General features: G+C 41.0%; 1 protein-coding gene across 3 annotated transcripts; it reads right to left on the reverse strand.

Moving 5' to 3' along the window:
* Positions 1 to 645: 645 nt before the first annotated feature.
* Positions 646 to 26,062, reverse strand: SEC61A2 (SEC61 translocon subunit alpha 2). 3 transcript variants are annotated; one of them, XM_075017946.1, is made up of 12 exons: positions 25,665 to 26,058; positions 22,979 to 23,046; positions 19,753 to 19,818; positions 15,437 to 15,515; positions 12,901 to 13,032; positions 12,647 to 12,756; positions 10,896 to 11,049; positions 9,463 to 9,623; positions 5,996 to 6,193; positions 5,583 to 5,774; positions 5,203 to 5,279; positions 646 to 1,728 (listed from the first exon to the last, which is right to left on the reverse strand). In XM_075017946.1, exons 1-12 carry the CDS (start codon positions 25,669 to 25,671, stop codon positions 1,542 to 1,544), a joined length of 1,431 nt encoding a protein of 476 aa, XP_074874047.1. In that variant the 5' UTR covers positions 25,672 to 26,058; the 3' UTR covers positions 646 to 1,541. The 3 variants fall into 3 exon arrangements, with proteins under 3 accessions (XP_074874047.1, XP_074874048.1, XP_074874049.1); XM_075017947.1 differs by lacking the exon at positions 5,203 to 5,279 and having other exon boundaries at positions 25,665 to 26,062; XM_075017948.1 differs by lacking the exons at positions 22,979 to 23,046; positions 25,665 to 26,058 and adding an exon at positions 21,271 to 21,320.
* Positions 26,063 to 26,383: the final 321 nt, after the last annotated feature.

A 26,383-nucleotide genomic window follows, 5' to 3' on the forward strand; every position in this document is an offset into this window, starting at 1 on the left:
AATGTATTTCAACGCTTCATTAGTAATCTTCAAGATGGCCATTTCGAAGGTTTGGGCTAGTGTAGACATAGCCAGTGTTCGTGTGGGAAAAAAAATCAATACCCTAAGCAACACAGTTAAGCTAACTTAACCTTCAGTGTAGATCGTGCTATGTGGATGGAAAAATTCTTCTGTCAACTTAGGAGAATCCTTTCCTTCCTAGCAGATAGGAGTAAGGGATTTTGAAGTTGGAGGCATCCTTTCGAAAAGGACTCCTGCCTGGACGAGCCGCACAGCAGCACAAAGCGGGAATTTCGAAGAGCCACGGCCGCCAGCATGCTAATGAGGCACTGAATGTGTATTTCAATGCCTCATTAGTAATCTTAGAAATGCCCATTTGCAAGGCCATTTTGAAGATATGGACTAGTGTAGACAAGGTCACTCTCTCGCTATCTCTCTCTCTAATTACAGACATACCCGAGACCTTAGAGTAGTCTGGATTATGCTAAAGGCAAAGCTAACCGAACTTAATTTGATATACCATCAATTAGATATTTTAAATCTCAAACATAAGTTGGTTATTTAGAACTATGTAATTTTGCCATGAAGAAGTCATTTAAGGGACAAGGATTTTGGTTGTTTAAAAGAAACTTGCATAAACAAACATTTTAATTAAATAAGTTTTTATTCTCTAATGTTTATACTTTTTACAGTGCTGTTGTAAAGTACATCAATAAATTTTCATCAGCAATTACTCATCTCCTCCTACGACCACTGCTTTAAGAAGCAGGCTCTATCCCTCAGAATCACAAAAGTAAAGTGGACATGAAATTGCACTGGCACAGTTTTCACTTTTTAAATACAAAACGTATAGGTCAACCTGGTGGCATGACAACACTTACCTTGTGCAAAGCCCAAAGCCAAGAATGGAAGCACTCTCTGGGCCTTGCACATACAGCACCCCTCACAGCACAACCATTTTAGAGTTGAGAGGAGTAGCACTCCAAGGTAAAACATTTGTCCACCCTCATAGCTGAGAATTTGTTGCCCAGGGAGACAAGACAAAGGAATAAGGAATGCTGAAGCACAATGATGGGGAAATACACGTTAAAAAAGTATAAAAGTAATTCATGTAAAATATAGATTACATACAAATTCTGTCAATAATTTATTTAATAAGCTCAAGAATATTGGCATGTGGCAATGTGCACTCATTTTTTCTTACTAAAAATGGGAAAATCAATGTAAGATCTTTATGCTGTGTGCAAAAATGTTCACTAATAAACAGTTGTATTTTACCATCTTACTGTAGTGTTTGAACAGCAAAGTAGATGCACTGATTTCCAGCGTTACAGGCAATACTATACATGTTTAAACAAGATCATGTAAACTTTATTCTTAAGGCAGCTGGTACTGATGCTGCACACAGGCCTTGCTCAAAGCCCATTACAATAATGGAGCTTAGCACTTGAAAACAAAGAAAAAGACAGCATTCTTGGACTGAGTGAGGCATGTTGTCAAAATACTTTCCCTTTCAAGCAAATCAAGAAATATTTGGACATTTAGAAAAATAAAGCACCCACTCCTCCAACTTCAGCCTGTTCTTTCACAAATATTTCAAAATACTGATAAATAATGGTTACTGCAAGCAGGATGCCAGTGCCTGACCCAATGGCTCCAAGAAAGTCTGCTAATACGGAGAGGGCACCAATGCACAAGCCACCAAATGCAGCTGCTGTAGGGATGTACCTGAAACAGAAAGTTTTCACAATTAATCTTCACCACCCAAGGATCTTGTTTCACTAGTGTTAGACCATTGTGTGTGATATGGCCCACTGAGGTAGTTACAGGAATGAACGGATTCAGGCATTAGGAACTACAGAGTTCTGCCCTGTCTCCATTAGTGACTACTTGGCAAACTGTCACCTGTGTGTGCCAGTTCTTCGAAGTTAAAGAAGAAAGAGCCATCTACAGCACTTGTGAGGATTACTGTTTGTAAAGCAGTCTGAACAAATACATGCTATGTAAATGCTGAGAGGCTAAAGAGGGAAAAACAATAACCGCTTTTCAGTAGTTAAAAGCATGCTACTTGTTTGGGGCAAAGGTCTGTCCTTGGACTCAAGTTTAAAGTTCACACCAGAGAGTTAAGTTGGGCTCTAAAGTTTAAGGAAACATTAATTTGAGTTAACAGAATCTTCAACAGACCAACCACTCACTCATACAACAGTCACTTTTTAACTCTTAGGCTACATCTACAGGAGCAGCTTTTCCAGAGGCAAAACTGGACTCCTGTCAGGAAAAACCACCGAACGTCTACACACAAAATGTGTGTTCCTGACAGTTTGTTGACAAAACCTGGCACATCTGCTGGCAGTGCTATACCTCTCCTTATTCAGGTATAATGCCTCTCTCAACAGTGTTCCGTCAACAAAACAGCCATGTAGATGCTCTGGGGCCCTTCTGACAACAGACAAGGATTCCAGTTCACCAGGCAGAGCTTAGTTTGCAGAGCTTCCTGTCAACTGTTCCGTCGAGAGAGGGCCAGGCAGTCTGGCTTCTCTCTGACAACAGAGCAGATTGCTTTTTCCATCTACTTTTATATGCAGCTGCAATCTGTCAACAGAAGTTTTGCTGGGAAATCCCTTCTGACAGTGACTCGAGTCGACAGAGGCTTCTTGCATAGATGTAGTCTATTGAACAAGAACATTTTGTTACTTTTGCACCAGCTCTCCCTGTGAGCAGGGTGAAGAAGCAAGATTACAATGAGAGGAGTCATCAAGAGGACACAATCATCTAAAGTAAAGTAATTAGCTGCCAATTCCCTCCAATCAAGTATCTGCCAGCAGAAACACCTCCAGATTAGATCTGCTGCAGCACAGTCACAGAGAGCACAAGGCTAAAACATTTACAAATCATATGTGAATGGCGTAATATGAATGATGAATGCCTCCCACTTCCATTTTCAACACCATAATGGTCTTTACAACAGCACCACTGAGCATCCCCCAGCCCTTTAATCCAATGTAGTCTTCAAATATTTTGAAGGAGAAAAAGCAGTGAAACAACTAAAGCACAACAAGAGCCCTGGAAATGATATGATCAACTACAGCACAGAAAGCATGATTCAGGAAATACACTGACTATGTAATATAGCATGGAAAGAAGGGACGGCGCCTAAGGAATGGACAAGATCTGTGCTAGTGACAATACCCAAGGAAGGAAGTACATTGGAGTGCAAGAACTACAGAATGATTGCTCTAGTGAGTCATCTAGGCAAGGTACTGATGATTATACTGACTGAGATACTAAGATCGCATATAGAAGAACATACAGCAGACGAGCAAGCGGGGTTCAGAAAAGATAGAAATACCATACGGCAGATATTGGCACTAAGACTGATAGCAGAGAAAGCTCGACGAAAGAACAAGGATGTATACACTGGCTTCATCGATTTTCAAAAAGCATTTGACAGTATAGATCAGAAAGTGACTGTGGGTGGTGTTGGGGTCATACGGAGTGGATAGCAGACTGATGGTTGTTGAAGGATATCAATGATAATGCAAAGGCAGCGATGAGAACATGCGGGGAGTTGGGAAGTTGGTTTAAAACAAGCAGAGGTACGAGACAAGGAGATCCAATATCGCAAAGTATCTTCATTGCACATCTGGAGAGTGCGATGGGCAAGATTCAAGGAAGAGGTAGAAGGGATATCTGTGCATGGGAAAAGAATTAACTTGAGATTCACAGATGATATAGGGTATCATTGAGGAAGATGAGGAGAGGCTAGCGAAAATGGTGCAGGTGTTAAACGAAGGAGGGAAGTGGTATGGACTGATTATGAACACAGATAAAACAAAAAATGGTATTTGGAGATAAGGCAACAGGAAGGAAGATCAGTGCCAATGGTATTGAACTAGAAAATGTAGAGAAGTTCACATATCTGGGGAGCAACATAATGTATGATCTAGACTGTAAGAAGGAAATAGCAACTAGAATAGCGAAAGCAAGAACAAGTTTGAAGGCGATGGATAAGATCTGGAAAAGCAAAGCAATGAGCTTAAGAACGAAGCTGAGCGTCTTGAAAACGTGTGTATTCAGCAGCATGTTGTGTGGATGTGAGACATGAGTGATAACAAAAGAACCAAAAAGAAGAATATTGGTGTTCGAAAGTTGTTATAGAAAGATTCTGAGAATAGGATGGATGCAGAAGGTCGCCAATGAGAAATTATCAAGAAAGATACAGCTGAAAGAGAACCTGCTGCAGCACGTTCTAAAACAGAACGAACGATGAATGAAAAATCAAGACCCTGGTATTCAGCATAGTGGACGGTTCGAATAGGCAAGGCAGACCCCACAGAGAATGGATAGATCTGTGTGGAGCCAGTCTACAGAAAGCCATGCCACATTGGACAGGGAAAGATGGAAGGAAATAGTGAGAGAGGCATCAGACACCAACGGGCGCTGAACCCACAGTTATTGATGATGATGGGTCTTCATATATGCTTCTTGAGTATTGAATAACTACACAAATCAGAGTTACAGCTTGAAAGAGACTAATGAGTTAGTCACAGAGAGTAGCTTTCCAACACCAAAACCTTTCTAAAAATGTTCCATAGCCCAACTAAGTGTAATGCAAAATGTTTACTTCAATCCATGATTTTTAAAATGCAGACAACATTCAGACAATGTTGCTTGACTCTGCATGAGGGAGGCACCACTCCTCACTCCAGCATCAGGGACAAAACATAAAGCTTATTGCTTGGGCTCCAGTGCCCAATTCTGTGGAGGAAGAGCTGCTTCATGAAGGCTGAGCTCTGAGGTGATCATTTGAACAATTAGGAATCAGGCTCTCTCTCCTTTAATAAAGCCACACATGACTCATCCCAAACTCCCTCATTCACCAGTTTCAACAGGAAGCCTCCCTTCAGCTATTCTCTTCCAGCTCTTCCATAAACAAGTTTTCTACCCGAGACCAGAAAGTCTCCCTTCCACTATTCTTTTCCAGCTGTTCCATAAACACCTTTTTACCTGGGACCTACCCTTCCCCAACTAACACGAAAGGATATAATGGAGTATGTGAGTAAAGTATAACAGTAAGTTGCATCGTGCACTGGGCACAAATCTCAATGGCTTTGCAGGGGATCCCACCTTTGCTTGATCTAGTATATGAAAAGCGTTAATTACATAGTAGCGAACTGCTGAAGACAGCCAGCATTTTGTTACCTATTAAGTTCATGAACCATGGATGTATCCCTGTGGCCTCTCATCACCATTTGCTGTTCTTTCAGTTGCTTAGCAACCTGCAGGCACACAAAAACCCAGGGTTGAGAGTTCAATCCTTGAAGGGGCCATTTAGGGGTCTAGGGCAAATAGATTTAAAAAAACAAAAAGGGACGGTGCTTGGTCCTGCCACGAGGGCAGGGGACTGGACTCGACCTCCAGAGGTCCCTTCCAGTTCTATGAGGTGTGTATCTCCAGTGTTTTCTAACCAGCCGATATTCAATCATTCAGAGTAACAGCTGTGATGTGTTAGAAGCTAGCTATCTAAATTAGTGGCAACATTTTAAAATATAGTATTTTACAGCAGCAGTCAGAACACCTACATCTTTTGCTGATGAACCAGACACCTCAATCCATGTTTTGGAGAAGAATGCACAGGATCCCAACATAAAAATGATGTAAACAATTACATGGACAGGGTCCTCAAATATAGCCCCCATGGATTCTGGGGGGGATAGGTAATAGCAGAGGCCACCAACTGGGTAAGAGCGAGCAGGGCCACCACCACTGACATCCTGCACGGGAGGAAGGAAAGGAAAGTCAGTATTTCTGTTTATCCCCTCCTTACTCTCCTCCTCACCCTCTAAACTCATACTTTATAGAGGTTTCAGATTCCTTTAATTAAAAGTATAGAGACATGAATTAATTAAATAAATAAAACCTAGTATTTAAGCTCCCCCCACTTGTTAAATATCAAAATACTTGTTATAAAAAGTATTTTATAAGTGATACTTACTGCCCACTGTCCGAGTAAGTTTACCAAGAAGTTGCCACTGAACCGAACAGACAACATCTGGGAAATAACATAGAGGTTTGAAACTAAGGCAGACTGAAGAATGATGGGAATGTTGGAGGTATAGAAAAGCTTGATGGGATAGCTACTATACTGTCCACGATACCGGGCCGACTTGATAGGTAAATCAACACGAAATCCCTAAGAGAGAAGAAACTGTTAAGCATATTTCCAAACCCAAAGGCATGTCACAACCACACTCTTAGGCAATGGCTACACTGTAGCCCTACCTCAAAATAACTCACGCAATTTGCATTGCACAAATTTCGTAATTTATTTTGCAGTAACTTACTTTGACCTCGGTGGCTATATTCAAATTTCTCGCTATCCCTCCCACCACAAAGAGTAGCGGGAATGAAATACTGTGCTTGAAATAGCCCTGCTATTTTGAGCTTGGTGTTTGGCCATGAGGTTTCTATTTCGGGATTCAAATGTATCTCGAAATAGAAACTATAGTGTAGCTGTAGCCTTAGCAAGGTAAAGTATTCACTAGCTAACCTAGAATGCAAGAACTAAAACGGCTTTTGGACTGACTTGTTTGCAGACCACTATTCTGTTCATTATTATGGGAAAACAATCTTCCTTGAGGATTGAGCCAAATATTTAACTTGTTATGTTTATGCATTTAAGTCATACAATTAACTGTAACATGGCTTTCCTATTTAGTATACAATATCTTGTAAAGTTTTCATTCACCTAAACAGACTACAGGTTAAAAATCTCTTAACCCCTTTTTCTTTTCTGGCCTGTTAGTAAGCCCTTAAATTAGTTATCATTCATGCTATTTTGCTTGACTTAGAATGTTAAAAGATAGGATGAATTTTATGTTCTGATTTTTACTTGTTAGCACAATTCAACAATATTTGTCCTCCTTGTAAAAGAAGGTACTGGATTATAAATTCATTGGGTATCAGATTGTTTGAACAGGAGCTAGTACCATGAGGTGCTGAACCTAGTAATGTCTCCAGGTGCTACTGCAAATACAAAGGCTTTGTTATCCAGCATGTTGGGAGAAGGGAGAATCCCAGTTAAACAGTCTGATTAACTGAGAATTTTACGTTACCAATGGAATACCAATTTTCAATTAAAGTACAACAAAATGAATGAAGTATAAAATATTATATAGGTAGTCACCAATCAAAAGCACTTAGATATATATAGGTAAAGGTTTCTACACAATACGTTATCTCACGACAGTATATATCACCACAGGCTGCAACTGGCATATACCCGGATAACTAATAATACCCAGTATAAAAATTATACAGAACATAACTTGATTTTTGATGATACAGAAGGCCCTTCACGACACTGCAGTACCTCAGGGTCATTATCATCAACACCAAGGCTGTGGCCATACTTGGCCAAACCTTCGACATGGCCAAATCAAAGAATACTAATGGAGGAGCTGAAATGAATATTCAACACCTCATTTAGCATTCACATGCTTCCGGTCATGGTGCTTTGAACGCGCCACTTTCAAACGCACGGGGCTCGGTGTGGCTACACAGGGGGTCCTTTTTGAAAGGACCCTGTACATTTCGAAATCCCTCTATTCCCCTCAGCTGAGAGGAATAAGGAGATTTCGAAATGTGCAGGGTCCTTTTGAAAAGGACCCCCGTGTAGCTACGCTGAGCCACATGGGTTTGAAGCGCTGCGGCCAGAAGCACGTGAATGCTAATGAGGCACTGAATATTCAATTCAGTGTCTCATTAGTATTCTTTGATTTGGCTATCTGCATGGCCATTTTGAAGATTTGGCCAAGTGTGGCCACAGCCCAATTATCGTTGTAGATGTAGAAGGCATAGGAGATATCGGGCCGACTCTCTACTGACCCTAACACAACTGAAAGTTGCTTTTTTGAATAAATCCCAGATTTCAGCTTGCTTGTTGTCTTTTGTCTCTTTTGCATGAAAGTAGAGCACAGAATACACAATTGTGTAACATGCCAGGCAGTGTTCTACTCCTGGTTACTAGACTGAAGATTTGTATTGGGAGATAACAGAAATGCTGATTGAGCTTTCTGGTTGAATGCCAAATAACAGAGCTTGTACTGTGTAACATTTAAGTCTGGTTTATAAAAAACTTTAAGGATATTTAGACTGTCTTATTGCTAGGTTCCATAAAGCCTCTTGTATAAGCCATTTCCCCCTTTCTAAATATTTAAAATGCACTCGTTTTGTATCTGGGGGGCGGGGGGAACAAAAAACAAACAAAAAAAAAAAACTTACCAGCTTCTATTGCAGAATCCTAACCAACCTCCAAAGATAGTTGCAAGCAGAGCAGTCTGCTGTTTTCTGGTTCTAACTAATCTTCTAGACTGAACAAGCATGCTATGAGTCTTATGAGCCAGAGATTTCACTCCTTACAACTTGGATCAGGCTTACTCCACAGGGGGGCACTCATCTGAACTTTTCACTAAAACCTATGCCCAATTTTTAAATATGAACATTTACATAAATGGCAGACAGTGAAACACCGAGTAACACGGGGTTGTGTTCCTGCCACATGGTTCCCAGCTTCCCACTATTTGCGGGACCTGGGAAACTGAACAGCCTACCAGGGCAGGGGAAAGGCAGGGAGAAGGCTTTTAGCTAAGAGACCCTTCTCCCTGCCTTCCCCCAGTGGCAATCCTATCAGGCTGACAGCCATGCTGCTGGGAGAAGGGGCACTTAGCCTGCCTAGCTGCCTGCAGCTGCAGGCAGGTTAGGCAGGCTGATAGTCTCAGAGCAGCTTCAAGCTGTGCTTAACTCATGTTAAAGTGAGTTACGCACAACCTGAAGCCGCGTATTTTGCGGATTTACTGTATTGTGATGCTGAACATTTAAAGAAATCTCATTGGGCAAAAACTATCCATTAGTTCCAAGATTATAGAACAAACTGCACAAGTCACATTACAGAGAAATATGGTTCTCTGGCTGAGACCGAATATAATTATTTCACGACCTTATCAAACCAAGCCACACTGCATTAGGTGTATTCTGTACACTGCAGAACCACTAATATTTGCAGTAGAATTATTTTCATTTGAAATGGCAATGATAAAGATCTCACAAGTAACTAATGTAATATATTATTGGATTTGTTGTAGTGCTTGGCAATCTCAGTCACACACCAGGAACTCTCTGTGGTAGGCACCGGACCAACAGAACAAAAACATCTCTAAATCTCAGCCACAAGTAGTTTTTGGGTATAAAATCAAATAGCTGCAACGTCAAACGTCTGTTAGTGAAAAGACAACAGCAGAAAAAAAAAAACACTCACTTTGTTACTTCCTGAAATTGTAAGATAAATATTGTTCCATTATAGCTTTTGTAATTAGATCTTTCAATACAAGATTAATGAATTAAGAGTCTGGATGCTTCTTCCTTTTTTTAATTAAGTAATCATAAGCTGCACTTTTCATTTACCTGAAAATATATGACCACAGCAAACACAAATACTGTAGCAATCAAATTCATGAGATTAGGCAAGTTCTGTCTGTAGAAAGCCTCCCGCAGAGCCCGGACTTTGTCTGTCCGTGTAGCCAGAAGATGGAATAATGCAATCACTGCACCCTCAAACTCTGTTCCTGCATAAAGCAAAACAGAATAAACCACTCCAGCTTTCTTCTTGTATTTGAAATTAAAAAAAAAAAAAAAAAAAATGGTCCATTTTATTTAACAAGGTGTGGCATTAATTTATATTTCCAAAAGTCATGTAAGCATATTCTGAGATATGTTGTGCTGAATTCCTATAAGAAGGTGTGTGTCAATGTAAGTTTCCCTTTGAGCCAGCAGAATTCAAGGGCGCTCTCAACCATGTGATAAAAACCCCCTTTTAATGACAGGAAAGGGAGATGTGGGGGAATGAAGAGAAAAGGAATGGCAGAATGGAGCAGTAGGCAAGCGCAGTAAATAAAAATGCCAGAGACTGGAGATGCAATCAATCAAGGTAAAGTTTTGTTTAGGATTTGGAGTTTACACCTAAGCTATTTAATAAGCTCTAAGCATAGACAAAAGCAACATTTCTCTTTGGCCAAAGTTGATCTCCCAAAAGCCCTGGACACCAAGAGCATGACAGAGAACTTAAAGTGGGATTTTCATTCTCCAGAATGTCAAACATACTCCTGAATGTAATGAGGAGACAACAAATACAGTAATGTCTTATTCCACAAACAGGGACTGTACTACGGACAACTCCTTTGAAAATACTAAATCCACCACCTTTTCTGTGTCTGTTCACCACTGTGTGCTAAAAATAAGACTCAGGATTCAGTCCAGGAAACCCAGATTCTTGAGGTCAATGAAAGATTAGGATTATAAGAAAAATTTGTCTCCACTGCACCTACTATAATTTCAAGTGGCAGAGGCAAACTTTGGGATTTTTATTCTCATTGACAAAGTTATTCTTATGGATCTGGCAGTGTTTAGTCTCCATTTTTTGGAGCACCACTGTTAAGAGGTAATCAGCGCCTCACTAAACCTACAGTTCCATACTCAGTTGCTACTCTGCAGTACAATAAAATTAATCTGATAAGAACATAAGAACAGCCATACTGGGTCAGACCAAAGGTCCATTCAGCTCAGTATCCTGTCTGCCGACAATGGCCAATGCCAGGTGCCCCAGAGGGAGTAAACTGAACAGCTAACGACCTCCCTCTTGCCATCCATCTTCAGCCTCCGACAAGCAGAGGCTAGGGACACCATTCCTTACCCATCCTGGCTAGTAGCCATTAATTGACCTAACCTCCATGAATGTATCTAGCTCTTTTTAGTCTTCAGTCTGACCCAGTATGGCCGTTTTTAATCTCTAGCATGCATCAAGTGAAACTTGTGCTGTTATGGTTATCTGTGCAATATACCTCTGCCTGTGTTAATGGTAGTGGGACTAAACGCCTTCCAGACAATGGTTTCACAGATGTTGGTAGCAATAAAGAGGGAAATACCAGACCCCAAGCCGTAACCCTTCTGCAGCAGCTCATCTAACAGCAGCACAATCAAACCAGCAACAAACAACTGTGGGGAAAGAAATGCAAGTAAGCAGAAACAAGAATATATCAGTCAAGAATTTAAGTATTAAAAATATTACTGATACTATTTTCATTGTAAAGTGGAAGTATTCCAAATTAAATCTAGATGTCTTGTTCCCATCTAACCCCCACTACACTGATTTAAAGTCAGCAAGTCAGGAATTAAAGAGCAGGAGTTATGCAACTTCTGAGTATTGACAATAGTAGCCAGATTGTTCAATAAATGTTCTCTACACAGATGTGATGTGTTGGATTTTTATATTGCGCAGGGACTGCTTTGCTAAGATTTCATTAGGATCTATTTGAACCCTTTAATCAGAAATCTCCTAAACACAGTGCCTGCAGCTGTCAAAGCCATCTACTCTTATTTTAATCCTTTAGTTTTGACAAATAGAACCCACTTATCTGAAACACCCTGAACACATTTACCCGCTGCATGTGTCCTTGACCTGCCTTTCACAATTATGCATTGCATACATTGAGGATGTGCTAGTCACAATGTTAAGAACACATAGGAAAAGAGAAGAAAGCCAATGATTTGTTAGGGGAAGTGGGAGAAAGGACGGGATTTTCATTCCATCTTTGCCAGCGTTTCTCAATGCATGTTACACATACCCTTTGAGGCACGCGCACTGGAGCCGTATGCAACTCTGAGCAATAAAACACTCGGAGCCGTGAGAGCGCTGCATGCCACTCTACACATGTCCCTCCCTAGTGCTTGGAGGGAGACGTGTGTGGCAGCGGCGGCTCCGGTGAGTCGCTGGCATTGAATTACAGCAGGGGGGTGCCTGGTTCTGAAGGAGTGGGGCTGGGTTAAAGTGGGTGGTGGGAAGCGCTGGGGCTGCTTGGTGCTGGAGGAAGGGAAGGGGGATTGGGTTAAAGCAGGGAACTGGGGGGTGCCTGACTCTCGAGGAGGGGAGGGGAACTGGGTTAAATGCGGGAGCTGGCGGTGCCTGGCTCTGGAATATTCTGCTTGTTATCTGAAATAAGTGACAAAATTGCTATTTGTACAATTTTAGTTTATTATTTACAGTTACAACTGAAAGGGTTTTTAATGGACCGATTCCTTGTGAAAACGAAGAATAAAACTGTAGATTTGGAAGAAGGTAGACTACAAGAAATTGTATCAGAAACACTGATTTAATTGTGGCCCTTAGCACTTTGAAACCTAGGTCTGAACATCTGATTTCATCCAAACAAGCTCAAATTTTGCATTAAATTATAATTTTTCTTGTAATTTCATTGATATTTGCATAAAAATACATACATATGTCTGAAAAAAATTGGACTTATTTTCTGTTCATCTATTTTTTTTATTTATCCTTTTTGCACAATCATAAGTATGATGGTCAGTTTACTGCCTATAAGCAATTTCTTCCGACCAACCAGTTACAATTAAGTTGTTTAAACAAATGTGTTGCAATGGAAGAAGAAAAATGTGTCTCTGAAAATTGTGGGTAGTGGGGGTACTTACAATTTTATTTTTAAAAGAGGTACTTCATAAACAAATGTTGGGAAGGACTGATCTCTACTGTAGCTGAATTTCATAGAAGCTCTTATGCACAGAAGAGTTAATTATATACCTGAATTATGATCAGAAGACAAATTCCAGCACCCATTTCAGAAGGATCTCCATACATCCCAGTCATGACGTACACAATGGCCTGACCAATGGTAATAATCATCCCGAACACTGAAACAAAAAGAAAGCAATGCTCATTTACTGACAGGTGCTGCATTATTATACTAAGGATATCTCTTGTCTAGCACTTCAGTTATACATGCTAGTTTGCTAGAACTGGAAATGTTTAGTAATTTTAACAAGAATAATCCTCACATTTCTGGGCTCCATTGAAAAGGGCTCTGTCTTTTGGAGTATCACCAACTTCAATGATTTTGGCACCAGCTAACAGCTGCATGATCAAACCAGATGTCACAATGGGCGAGATACCCAGCTCCATCAAAGTCCCTGAAGACAAAGAAAAGTTATTAACACACAGCCCTAACGCCTGCATCTCTAAGGATCAGGCCTTTAGAAATATTCTGACCAACAATCAAAAAACAAGCCACAATTCTTCATATCTTTTCAGCCAAACATTTTCTAGCCTACTGTTCTCTCCAACATCTATCCAAAAATTAAAATAAAAAAACGCTGTCTCCCCAAACACAAAGGATGCTGTGTCACAATCAGAAGTTCTGAAGGCAACACAGAATAAATGTGTATAGCTTTCCAACATGTTTGGGAATCTACCTTACAAACCAAAGCTGACGTGTATAGAGGCTGAACAGTGTTAGTTTTCCAGCATTCCTTACTACTGAACTCTTCACTGGGGTGTCTTCCCACAGAGTTTCCTCTCAGGCAGCACAATCACTCAACTGCTTGGTCTATTTGTGGACCATTAGAAAGGTCTCAAAAATTCACTGAGATTTATCACTCACCAATCAGAGAAGGCAATTACCCATATTAAAATTTTATGAGGACATCAGAATTAAATTGATGCTTGCAAGAAATAAGCCACATGGCTATTAAAATGTTGACTATTGTATCATCTGTCACCCACATGCCTCTTAGCTCTCTGCTAGGATATTGGATCATTATCGATCCAGAAGGCAGATGTTACGTACTGAAACAGTATCTCCTGCAACATGGATATCTGCAGTATAGCCTATAACAGTCCAAGGCAACTACTTCTGTATTCCCTTTCTGTAACCTAACAAGGGATACTACTTTTAGTCTTCCAGCTTTTATGGTTAGATTTCTTCCTATCCTGACTGTGCCTTTTCCAGGCTGTACAGTTCCCTACTTACAATGTAAATTATTCAGCAAACCAGACTGCATGATCTGGCCTGCTTTACTTTCTCCTCAAAGGCTATCCACAGCATAAATGCACAGTTAGACATTACAACACAGCCATTTTGAAGTGATCACCTCTAGATTTAAGTTGAAAACACCGAAGAGAAAACATTAAGAACAATAAAAGGACCTGAATACATGCTAATAAAGGATACCAGAGATCATCCCAATTCCAACAAGGACTTTGTCATAAAATCAAACAGAAGAGAGAAACACCAAATCAAGTACAGTCCTCAAAATCAATGTAACTGAGTGAATGCTAAAAGAGACTGAACCAAGATGAGCCAGAATCATTAGATGAACCTAGAATACAACTACTTCTCAATAAACCTTAAAGAAAAGAGATAAAATGGAAAACTGGTAGTAGTCCTCTCTTTTGGCACAGTTAAAGCAATGCTTAAGGGTTGAAAACCAGGGGAAAAATGTTACTGGAAACCCAACTGACTAACTCTGTTTTGTTAAAACGTAGGGTTTATGAGTTTATAGGGACGAAGAAAAAGGTACTTGATGGAATTTCCATTTTAAAAAGTTTACTGAAAAAAATTAAATGGAAAAAAGTTAACAAATCCTTTTTTAAGGAATCCAAAATAACACTATTTTTGAAAAAGACAATTTAAGTAAAGCTCATGCATTTTCCTTTCATTTAAAAAAAAATTAGTTAAGGACCCGAGCAACACTGGGTAAATCTGCTAGTTATCAATACTGCAGTATCATTTAGAGGTGCCACTTGGGGCTCAGGATAGCATTAGTTCAGGCACTGCAAACAAGAAACAAAGACAGCCCTAACAAGTGTGATCACCCTTCTTTCACTTGCAAGGGATTAATATACTATCACGTAAAGGTACTAGCAATGTTAATTTTTTTAAAAAAATAAGAGACCTAAACTTCAGCAGACTGAGAACAAATACAGCTGAACTAAAACATAACAAGAATTACCAACAGAAGCATCCCATTCTGATAGACCAACAGAAGGACTAAAGGCTAAGAGTTCTAATTCCAGTTCTGTCACAGGTCCACCATGATCTTAAGCAAGCTTCTTAACCTCCCTGTCCTCACTTTCCAAACATGTAGAATTATTATGTGTTCATCATCTTCTTTGCAGTTGTATTGCGTGGTTTAAGTCACTAGTAGTTATGAATCATCTTCTACCTGAAGTATCTAAAAGTGTAAACTATTATCATCAGTAAGTGGGAATCATTAATGTGCCCCGTATAGTCATATGACATGTTACCTCTCATACGTATTTGAGTTACTTTCCAAAAGCAGAGCATCAATCCTGATTTCATTTGCTCCTCAGTTTTGGCCAAATTCCTATTCTATTTGCAAAGTAGGAGATTTTTTTTTGAAAGCCAATTTAAGTGTTATGGATTTAGAGTATTATATTTGTCTTAAACATTCAAAATACTTAAACTCTCATATCTAAACTCCATTAAATCAAACATTTAAAACAAACATCTACCATCAAACATTTTAAATTAATATAATACCAGAGAGGAAATGAATGAAATGACTAATCTACCTCTGTTTGAGGCAAGAATGACCCTCATCCAATAGAAAGGATCTGCAGAGTCTGATGACATGATTCCAAACAAAGGTATCTGTAAAGATGAGTGCAGAATTAAAATTCTAGACTTATCGGTAAAGATTGACTGCACAATGTACAAACAAACATGTACTATAAAGAATAATCCTGAATTGCTTTCAGGTTTATAGAAGCCTTGCTTAGGATAATTTATTCCAATATTCTTCATGTTTTGAACATTAAAACTAGAACACAAAAGTTTATATAACAAGCAACATAACCCTTTGAAGAAAACCCAAAGCACAATATATGAGAGAGATTTTTAATATTCTGTACAAATTAAATATGCTAGTCTTCAGGTGTTAGGAAGCCAATTAAATAAATTCTACGGGCTTTGTATTTCAAAGACATTTTTGCATCAGAGTGTTTGAGCTTTGGATGGATGTATCAAAAAAATAATGCATTTCACACATGAAAATAAAAACAGAAAACACTCATTTGGTACCTTAATTTTACCTTTGAGTACACTGCTTTTATTTTATTTTATTTTTAAACAGGTAAGAGATATAGCAGAAAGTTTAATACAAATAGTTTCTGCAACCACAGAAATATTTCATATCTTTTAACTATGAAAAGTACCATGAATGGAAACAATTACAAATTTAAGTCAAGAAAAGCCAGCATGGTAATTCACTTCATCTTTTGAGTTTTACCACCACATATCAAATGGCATACTCTCTTGCTGCTGCTTTAGTGATGCAGGCCAGGAACAATTGAAAAATATCAGAATTTTGTTCTACTGTACCTAGAACTGTTTTTTATTGCTTCAGATCATCTTATTCTAAAAGCATGATGAACAGTGAGTGACTACTCCCACCTAACTGCATTCACTTTTCAGACTATACAGGGGGCTCCTTTTATTTATACATCTTCACTATGTCCTGTTACTTGCCCTCACAGTCTTGACACCTTACAAATGCAGGAATTCTGCACATATATTTTGATTCCTACAGATACTAGGAAATAGTTTTAAATTTTTACTACAGTAGAATCTGAGAGTTATGAATACCCTAGGAATGGAGGTTATCCGTAACTCAATGAGAAATTACAGACTTCCACAGGGGAGTTGGGTCTAGGGTCTTGGGTTCATGATTCAGGGTGAGGTTTGGGGCTTCTGACCCTTGGGGTAGCCAGGGCTCCCACAGAGATGAGGGGATGACAAGGTTTCTGCCCCCTGGGAGCACTAGAGCTCAGGGCTTTAGAGTGGGTGGAGTGCTAGGACCTTGCACTTTAAGCCACAGCTCCATTCTGATTCACCTCTGTGGGAGGTGCTGGGATTTGGGCTTCAGCTCCATGTCTCCACTACTGGTTTTGGACAGGACTCAGGGCTCTAACTACAGGGGGCTGTTTGTATCTTTGAGATTCTACTGTACATACAAATTTTGCATAATTCTCTATGACGGATCACTGCACTAATCATTCAATCTTCTAAAGCTGTGGTGTCCAACAGGGGCTCCACTCGCCACATGTGGTGAATAGGAGACTGCATTGTGATGAATGGGGCCCTTGGAACATGGGGCCAGGGCTGAGGGGGCCCTCTCTGGAAAATGGGGCCAGAGCCTAAGCCCCTGTTTCAGGGACCCCACTGGAGCATGGTGAGAGGGCTGGAGCCCCTGCTGGATCCCCCACTGGTTATCAGGATTGAAGGGCAGAGAGGTGTGGGGAGGTCTAGGGACGGGTTTGGAGGATGCAGAAGTTAAGGTACAGCAGCATAGGGTGCTGGGGGACCATGCTGCCTAGCCACCAAATGCCTCGGGCTCGCTGGGAACTGCTCTGCCTGGCTGCCCAAGCATTACAGCTGGCTGGGGACCACATCTGCCCAGCTCTTTGAGCACCAGGCTTGGAGCCTGGATATGCTGTGGCCATGCAGCACAGGATGCCAGCAAACATCCAGAGCCCCACCCCTATCCAGCCAGTCTATTATAACTGCACTGCACCAGGCCACACTGGCTTTCTCTCACCTTTGGGAAAAGGGAGACCCGTGCATATAAAATTCATTAAATCCACAACTATTTACCACTGCTACCTGTGCAAATTAAGCAAGTATGTCTGCAAAGAGCTGTTTATGTACTAGCCACCTGCAAACAGAGCTACACAATTTACTTCTCGAATTGTGGCAAATGTGAATGTGGCATGTGAATACTGGCACAACTTTTACTAAGACTTTCATACACAAATCTGCTCTCCACTTTGAAAATGCTAACATTTGCCTATGGCTAACCAGAAAAAACAGGTATGCATTCTGTAATAATGGCAAGCTTACATGCTAACTGGCATTAGTTCTTCACCCTTTGATGAATAGGGCCCTACCAAATCCACAGCCAATAAAAATGCATCGCATACTGTAAAATCTGGTCTCCCCCATGAAATCTGGTCTTGCGTGTATTTCTGCCCTATACTATACAGATTTCATGAAGAAGACAAGTATTCTGGAAACTGGAGGCCCCGAGTGAAAAGAGAGTCATGGAGTGGTCACAAGGTTCTTGTAAGAAGTTGCAGTATTGCCAGTCTTACATTTGCACTGCCTTCAGAGTTCAGTGGCTAGAGAGCTGCAGTTGCTGGCCACGCACAGAGTTCTGAGGGCAGCACTTCTCCAGCAACCATGCAAAAGTAAGAGTAGCAATAATCACACCATATCATCCTTACTTTTGGACTGCTGCTGGCAGTGCTGCCTTCAGAGCTCAGCTCCTGGCCGGCAGCCACCATTGTCCAACTGTCCAGCAATAAAGGAAGTGCCACTGCCAGCAGCAGCACAGAATAACCTTGAGAATTTTTTGGTCAAAACCCCTACAGTGAAAACACTGAAATTCATATTTAAAATAACTGAAATCATGATATTTATGACTTTTAAAGTCCTATACCCATGAAATTGATCAAAGTGGACTGTAAATTTAGTAGGGGCCTTATTGATGAGGCATTGACTCTTTTGGAATGTACCTTAGTGCTGAAAGAAAAATGTGTCCCAGGAACTTTGTCAGGCTAAAAACTCCGTTCTTCTAAACATAAACTACTTACTGAAAATTTAGTCTATATTTGTTTCTTCCCTATTTCACTACTGTAATTCCTGTAAAGCTTCCACTAGTCAAAGCCTATATTCACTATACATTCAGCAGCTGCACCGTGTTGAAGTAGTACACCTCCCATCTCAGATAAATATTTTAATAGCTCTCCAAAAGAAAAATTGCTTTTAAAAATTTCCCTCTTTCTCTGTTCAAAACTTAGACTGTATTTTGTGGATCACTGCAACGTACACATAACCACTCAAGAGACTGAGTGATTTTATAAGTTACAATTTCAGAATCACTATCTTAAAATGCAATTTAAAAGGTCCACAAAACCATTTTAAAAATATATGAATGTATATTTATAACAACATGCAACAAGACATTTAAACTGACACAGTATTTAAAAAAAACTATTTCTTTGCAGTGTATGAAATTGTAATAGAATGGCTAATTTAAAACAATTACGTCTAGTCTTTTAAAACTTGTTACAACTAACACCTTAGTAATAAGGTTAAAAAGACAAATATTTTCCACAGTAACAGAGAAGGAGCCGTGTTAGTCTATATACTATCAAAACAAAAAAGCAGTCAAGTAGCACTTTAAAGACTAACAAAATAATTTATTAGGTGAGCTTTCGTGGGACAGACTCACTTCTTCAGACCATAGCCCTACCAGAACAGATTCTGGGTCTGTCCCACGAAAGCTCACCTAATGAATTATTTTGTTAGTTTTCAAAGTGCTACTTGACTGCTTTTTTGTTTTGATATATTTTCCAGTTATTTTACTATGGGAATTTGGCAGCTCTTTGTATGTTGCTGTTTAACCTATTATCAATATCCCCCATTTGTATGGGTCTTTCACACATAGCACCAAAGGAGGGAAATGCATAGTTGTTAAATAAACAGGAAATATGATAGAGCAATAGAAATTGCCAGATAACGTTGGGGTAGGTATGAAACAAACTACCTTTAACTTATTCTTCAAATGAGACTAGATTTCAAGTTGACAGCTCCCTTCTAAACTATGGTATAACTTGAAGTTAATTTGGCGGGGAGTAAAAACTGACTTTTAAGAAAGGACACTTCACAATTTTAATGTTTAGTGTAAAATTACAAAATAACTCAATTAGCACAGCTATACAAGGAATTCTCACTCCGCCGACTTTAAAACCAAATATTGTATCGTCTTCCATGTCTTACAGAAGAAAGGGGTGTGTGTTTGTGCATGTGCATATAAAGAGGTACATACCTGACAGCACACTAAGAAAATGAATAGTGTAATAGCAGTCCATAGCACTTTCTCTCTGAACTGAATCTACAAAACAGAGTTTAGAAGAACAGGATTAATCATAAACCTGTATTAACACTACATGTTTAGAAATTGTATAACAGTATATGACATAAAATGGCACATCATGCAGCATTCAGAACCAGAATATTCAACCATAACAGCAGATTTTTAAAACTGATATTTGATGCTGACTATCTGATACATCTTATGCAGCAGTAGTGGAAGTCCTAATATCCGAAGAATATTGATACGTAAGCTAGTTGTTGAGTTACGCAGTGTAACTTTGACTAGTGTTAATCAATTGTTTATTACAGATGTATAACATATTAATTCAGGAGAGACAGGAGGAAAAGCAACACAATGGCCTCAAAAAAGGGATATCCCAGCACACGTTTTCCAGAATACACTTGGAAAATAATGGGCAAAATGATTAGATTCAAGAATGCTAACACCTGTTTGCAATAGTTTAGCATAGGCCTCCATCTTTTTTGCACTCATTTTAAGGTACCTCATGTGAGAACTGAAATCCATATTACTCCTGGCTCTATTAGACTATGGTGACACTAGAGTATCAGAGAAAACACTGCTTTGTATCACCCAGTACACACTCAAGCCACAAAAGAAGTTTTCTGTAATGTCAGACTACAGCTAAAGAAAAAGGAAATTAATTTTCTGAAGCCACAGGCCAGAAACAAAAAAAGGTCATTCATGTACTTCAGCCAGAAACAACCACCAGTTCTGAAGTAACACTCAGTTATCTGATCAGATATGCCTGCACAGTTCTCTCTCACATTTTCTTGCCTATGGTTGGTACAAAGATACCTAAGTATCTTTCCTCATCAGTGGTTTCAGTTGGTTTAAGTTCTTAATTTAGAAATCAACCTGGTCAAACATATTTCAACTATAAACACCATGGGAACACGAACCAGAGGTATATGATTACAACTTATAGTAATTCCAATATTAACATCCAACCAAAATTCACAGATGATGTTTTTTCATTAGAGAAAAAATGCACAGAGAATAGCATACTTCTTGCTCACATGGAATACAATGGCAACATTGATTTAAATGGGAACAGAATGCAATGCAACTTTCACACATATCAGAAACTGACCAATAATCTGGAAGAAAACAAAATTCTTAATGATAAAGTTTACAGATAACACAAAGATCAGGAGTAATAAATAACAAAGAGGCACTGGCACAGAACAATCTGGATCACTTGACAACTGCGTGAAGGTAAACAAAACGCATTTTAATAAGGTCAATTGTAAAGTATTAAATCTAGGAACAAAGAAATGTAGGCCATATGAACCAGAGAGGGACTCTATTCTGGGAAGCCAAGATTTGAGGGTCATGGGGATAATCAGTGGAACGAGAGCACTCAGGGCAATGATGCAGCCAAAAGGGGTAATACAGCCATTGGTTATATATACAGGGGAATACTAAGAAGCAGTAGGGAGGTTATATTACCTCTGTATTTGACACTGGTGTGACCCCCTACTGGAATTCTGCATCCTGTTCTGGTGTCCACAATGCAAGAAGGATGTTGATAAATTGGAGAGGGTTCAGAGAAAAGAATCATGAGAATTATTAAAGGAAAACATGCCTTATAAGTGAGAGACTCAAGGAGTTTGATAATTTAAGAGTTGATTTGATCAACTTGATAACAGAAGGTGTCAGATTTGGTTGAGTGCCCCCTCTCTGATGCTCATTTTACTGCTGAGAGGGAACCCAGCTGCTGAGTTCCTGGGCATTTTAAACATCTGATGTCAAGCTTCTGCTACAGTCTTCAAGTCCCTAGGCATACTCTTGGTACACAGAACCCCTTTCTAGTACCCCCTCCTAACAGCTAGACCCCTGTCCAGCTATCTAGCACCTGGGCGCAGTATCTGCCCTTTAAACAACCACTCTGAGAATTACACAAGAAGGTGAGAGACTTCTGATTTACTTATTCCAGGGGCCAAATGTAACACATACACCATACACAATATATATATATTATGCTGAGATTATGAAGTCCACACTCCATTTGATTGTAATGTTGGCCTTGTCTTTATATTCCTTTTGTCTTCTAATCTCAGTCTTGAACTGTAATTCCTACGGGGTGCTGGCCTCAGGGTATCAACAGAATTGTTAAATTCTGAGGATTGTTCATCTATGTCATAAAGAGATGGCTGCTACCCAAGACAAAACAATTTTTTAAGTCTGAACTCAAAGGGAGAAGTATCCCAACCACAAAATCACCTGATAGGGTTTCTGGTCACCTGTTGAGGCTGATGGAGGAGTCACCCAACAGAGTAGACTGGAAGGTTATTAAAAGGGGAATCTATGGCAACTATTTTCTCCAGCTCAAGAGATGGGAGAAGCAATCCTACATATAGGGCTCTGATGTGCTTTGGACCTCAACCACACCCCTGAAGACAGAGGAACCATGAGGACTCCTAGGGTGAGCTAGAGGGGGATATTGCTAAACAGTCTGTACTCACATGCTTTATCTGTTAAATAAAAAAGCAATGGTATTAGTTCCTGTACAAAGTATCTTACCCTATTTATACCCACCACAGACCTCCTTGTACAGTTAAAATAGTAACACAGTAGGTTCCCACCTTTGGGCGGAGATCTGGAAGTGGGTCTGATTAACATGTGGAAGAGTATGAATGGCAGCAATGAGCCCAAGGGCTAAACAGATGATTCCATTTCTCAGGAAGGCATGCTACACAGGAGGTTTGCATCCCAAGAGCATACTTAAAGACCCCAATGATGGGTTACTTCGGTCGGCTCTATTCAAGCTCTGGAAGCTTAAAACACCCAGGGACAAAGTGACTGTGTCCTCTCACAGTCTACTGAGTGATTGAGGAGGACATGTGATACAGGGCTCTGTAACCAAACAAACATATAACACAATCCACTGGCTTAAAGTTGAAGCTAGATAAAGTCACACTAGAATTAAACTGCCCAATTTTAACAGGGACTGTAATTAATCATTGGAATAATTTACCATGGGTTGTGGTGGATTCCCCTTCCTGGGAACTTTTAATTCAATATTAGATATTTTTTCTATAAGATATGTCATAGTTCAAAAGAGAATTTATTTGGGAAGTCTGAAATTACCACAATGGTCCCTATAACAATCTATGAATTCACCCAATACAAGCAAAAATCAAAATGCAGCACTAACCTTTCTTTCAGGTTTCTGGATTTCAGGTAAAACTGCACAGAAAGGCTTAATAACTTCTAAAAATTTAACTGTTTAAAGAAAAAAATAACGTAAGTTTTTCAAGAGGAACAATAGCGTATTGTTATTTATTACAGCACTCATTTTCTTACTTAGGGTTCAACACTTTAAACATTCACATTAATTACTTGTACAACATTAAAAAAATGAATTCCAAGCATACCAGTACCTGAAGACAAACATGACCAAGTTGGAAACTGAATTTAATGTTCATTACTAATGAAGTCTGTCTTTTCCTTCACTTTTGGCTTGGTGTCATTTTTATATACTCATGAAAGGAAGCATTATATACATTAATGACAGTGAGCTGGAACTTAAAGATTAACTGAAAATGAATATTTGCTGTCGTTCCATTTTAGGCAAATACAGAGACAAGATGTTGATTTATAATAGCACTAACATAGTCACAAGAAAATGATCCATACTAAATCATCTAATAGAATGGAATTTTCCAAAGAAGTCACTTAAAAATCCTTTAAAATACTAGATGCAATTGGAGCAGTGTGGGGTTTTAGTTACTTGCATATCTCTTGTGTTTCTAACATTTCCATCTGAGAAAGAGTGGAAACTTAGAGGCTACATCTACACTAGAGAGTTTTGTAGACAAACTGGGATTTTGTCAACAAAACTCACAGAACATCTACACACAAACTGTTTTGTCAACAGAAACTATTGACAAAAATCCTTGCAGACACTCCAGAGGACCCTTCTGTCAGAGTGGATCAAAAGATCAATCCGCTTTTATGTGTAGACGTGATCTGTCAACACAATTTTTGTCGGAGCATCTCTTCCGCAATTTCTGTAGACAGGTGCTTCTAGTGTAGACTTAGCCAGGTAGGAGTATCCCTTTAATTGGAACAAATTCCAGAGCAAAAAACGTTATTTCTTTTTGGACTCCAGAGCATGTGTGTTGCAACAAGACACATTAGGTATGATTACCATCAAAGATTCAGTCACCAATCCTTCTTCCAAAATGAGTACATACACACATCTGTAAGCAGAACTAAATAAACAAGCTGCTGAATTGCTGAAATTGCCCCTTATATTTTTTTCTAATCTACTGGACTATATTTTAACATAAGAATCGCCATGCTGGGTCTGATGTCTCCAATTCAGGTGTTAACACCAGATTACAAATGCTGGCATGTGAATTGAGTTCATTCTCAAATTCAATACTTTACACCTTGGTCTCAACAAAGATATCAATTACCCTATGCATCACAAGGACAGTTTCCCAAACTCTGATATTCATAGTGATCTCAGGCAAACCCCTTTACTTACTGCAAGTGTTTATTAAGTTATTTTCTTCCCTCTCTCCTCCCCTTTCTACCCTTCTGTCCTATGTAGATGATTTTTCAGTTTTTATTCCATATTTTTCTTTCCTTCTGTTAAATTCTCATCATGTCAGTTTACTTTTATCAGGATTATCAGATCTGAAGAAGTGGGTCTGTCCCACAGAAGCTCACCACCTAATAAATTATTTTGTTAGTCCCTACCATGCTACCCTGCCTTTTTGTTTTATCCTGACAAACTACGAGCAATTTGGAAATTAAACTGAATGGGATTTTAAATTTTAGATCGCATTCTTTTCTCAATTTGTTACTTCATCCTGTTCAACATATAGAAACACACACTACACCGAGCAAGGCCCGGGGTTCCTATACTGGGAATCTCAGTCAGTCTTGCAGGACAGGCATGGCCCCACCGAGTCATGGTGGGCACTTCTGCTGGCAGTGGCACAGCCTCACTCAGCTAGTGTGGTCAAAGCCTGCTGGCCTGCACAGAACAAGCAAGTGAAAAAACTTGCAAACAGACCCACAAACCTGATGGTTCATTTTCCCCTGGCCAGGACAGGAATATTTCATAAGGCATATTCCTCAGTGCATCAGCCAGGCAGCATCACACCCAATGTCTCCCAGCAAATTATCCAGTCAACTCCGTGGAAACCAATTGCCCCCCACCTCCCTCACAAACCACAGCCTGCCTCTCACCTGTCCCATCTCCCTACAATCAACGCTTACTCCTTCCCCTAGATTACCCCATATGGCTCAGCCTCAGTATTTCTCTATCCTCCAGACTGTTCCCTCACCCAAACCTAGTGTCTGTCAGTCTGTCTGGATCCAGTCATTGCTTCCCCTTAACCTGGCATCCCTCCTTCGGGTCATCCCCACAGGCCTAGTCTGGGGAACTGTCCCTCTGTCAGTCCCTCGGGTCACCCCTGACCAGGGAGCCAGTCCTCCCTCAGGTCACCCCCACAGGCCTAGCCTTGGGAGATGTCAATCCATCAGTCCCTCGGGTCACCCCGCACGAGGGAGCCATTCCTCCTTCTCCCCCTCAGGTCACCGCGACACATCCACCCCGTGGAGCTGTCTGCCCACCCCTCAGCTCACCCCGAGGGGCCCAGCGCGGAGAGCGGATTGTCCCTCGCTCATGCCGGTGACCTCCAGACGCCCAGCCTAGTGAGCTGTCCTGCGGCCCCTCCGCTCAGCCCCAGCTCGAAGAACTGACCGTCCCTCCCTCCGCTCACCCCCGCGCCCCCAGCCAGATGTCAGCGCCCCCGTCAGCTCGGCCAGCGCCCGGCCTCGAGTCCCTCAGACCGTCCGTTCCCGCCTCCCCACCCGCTACTCACTGCCCATGGCGGCGGGACTCTGCTGGGCTGAGGGGAGTCCGGGCTTCCCCTCGCCGGCCCTGCAGCCTCCTCTTCGCTCCTGGGCGCCGCCGGCCGGCCCCCGCCAGTCACGTGACCGCCGTGCCCCGTTCCGCGGCGCCGCTGCAGCCAGGCCCTTTCCAGCGGCAACGGATCGGGCAGCGCCGTGGCCACCTGCTCCGGGAGCGCTATGCGGCCCGCGGGAGTCGGGCTGGGGGGGGCGGGCAGGGCGCAGCCCGGCGCGGTAAACCCTATTTTCCGGCCCGCCAGGGACCTTCACCGCCGAATGGCCCCAGCTTCGGGCCGCGTATCTGACCGGGGCCGATGGCTCAGGCGGCGCGCCGTCGCCTAAACTCGTCAAAGGACCCAAAGGTCACAGTGTGCGGTAGCTTCAGGCATCCCGCCGTGGAGGCAGGCGCAGAACTTTCCTCCCTTTAGTGGGGCAGGTGCTGCGTCTCTCCGTCCTACCCCGCCGGCCGGCGCACAACTCGCTTTTCCCTTCGGTTCTCCGCCTCCCCTCCCTCTGCTGCAGTCCCACTACATCCCAGCTCGCTAGCAGTAGCTCCAGGCGTGCCCTAGCAGGGAATGCGCGGCCCGTACCGCGAAAGGCAGATCGCCCTCGGTCAGTAGGAGGGAATTGGTTCTGCTGCGCTGGGAAGGCGGCTGATATTATCCATTTGGTTTAACGGAGTAGTTTTAAA

The sequence above is a fragment of the Carettochelys insculpta genome, chromosome 1, assembly GCF_033958435.1.
Source record: "Carettochelys insculpta isolate YL-2023 chromosome 1, ASM3395843v1, whole genome shotgun sequence".
NCBI classification, from domain to species: domain Eukaryota; kingdom Metazoa; phylum Chordata; order Testudines; family Carettochelyidae; genus Carettochelys; species Carettochelys insculpta.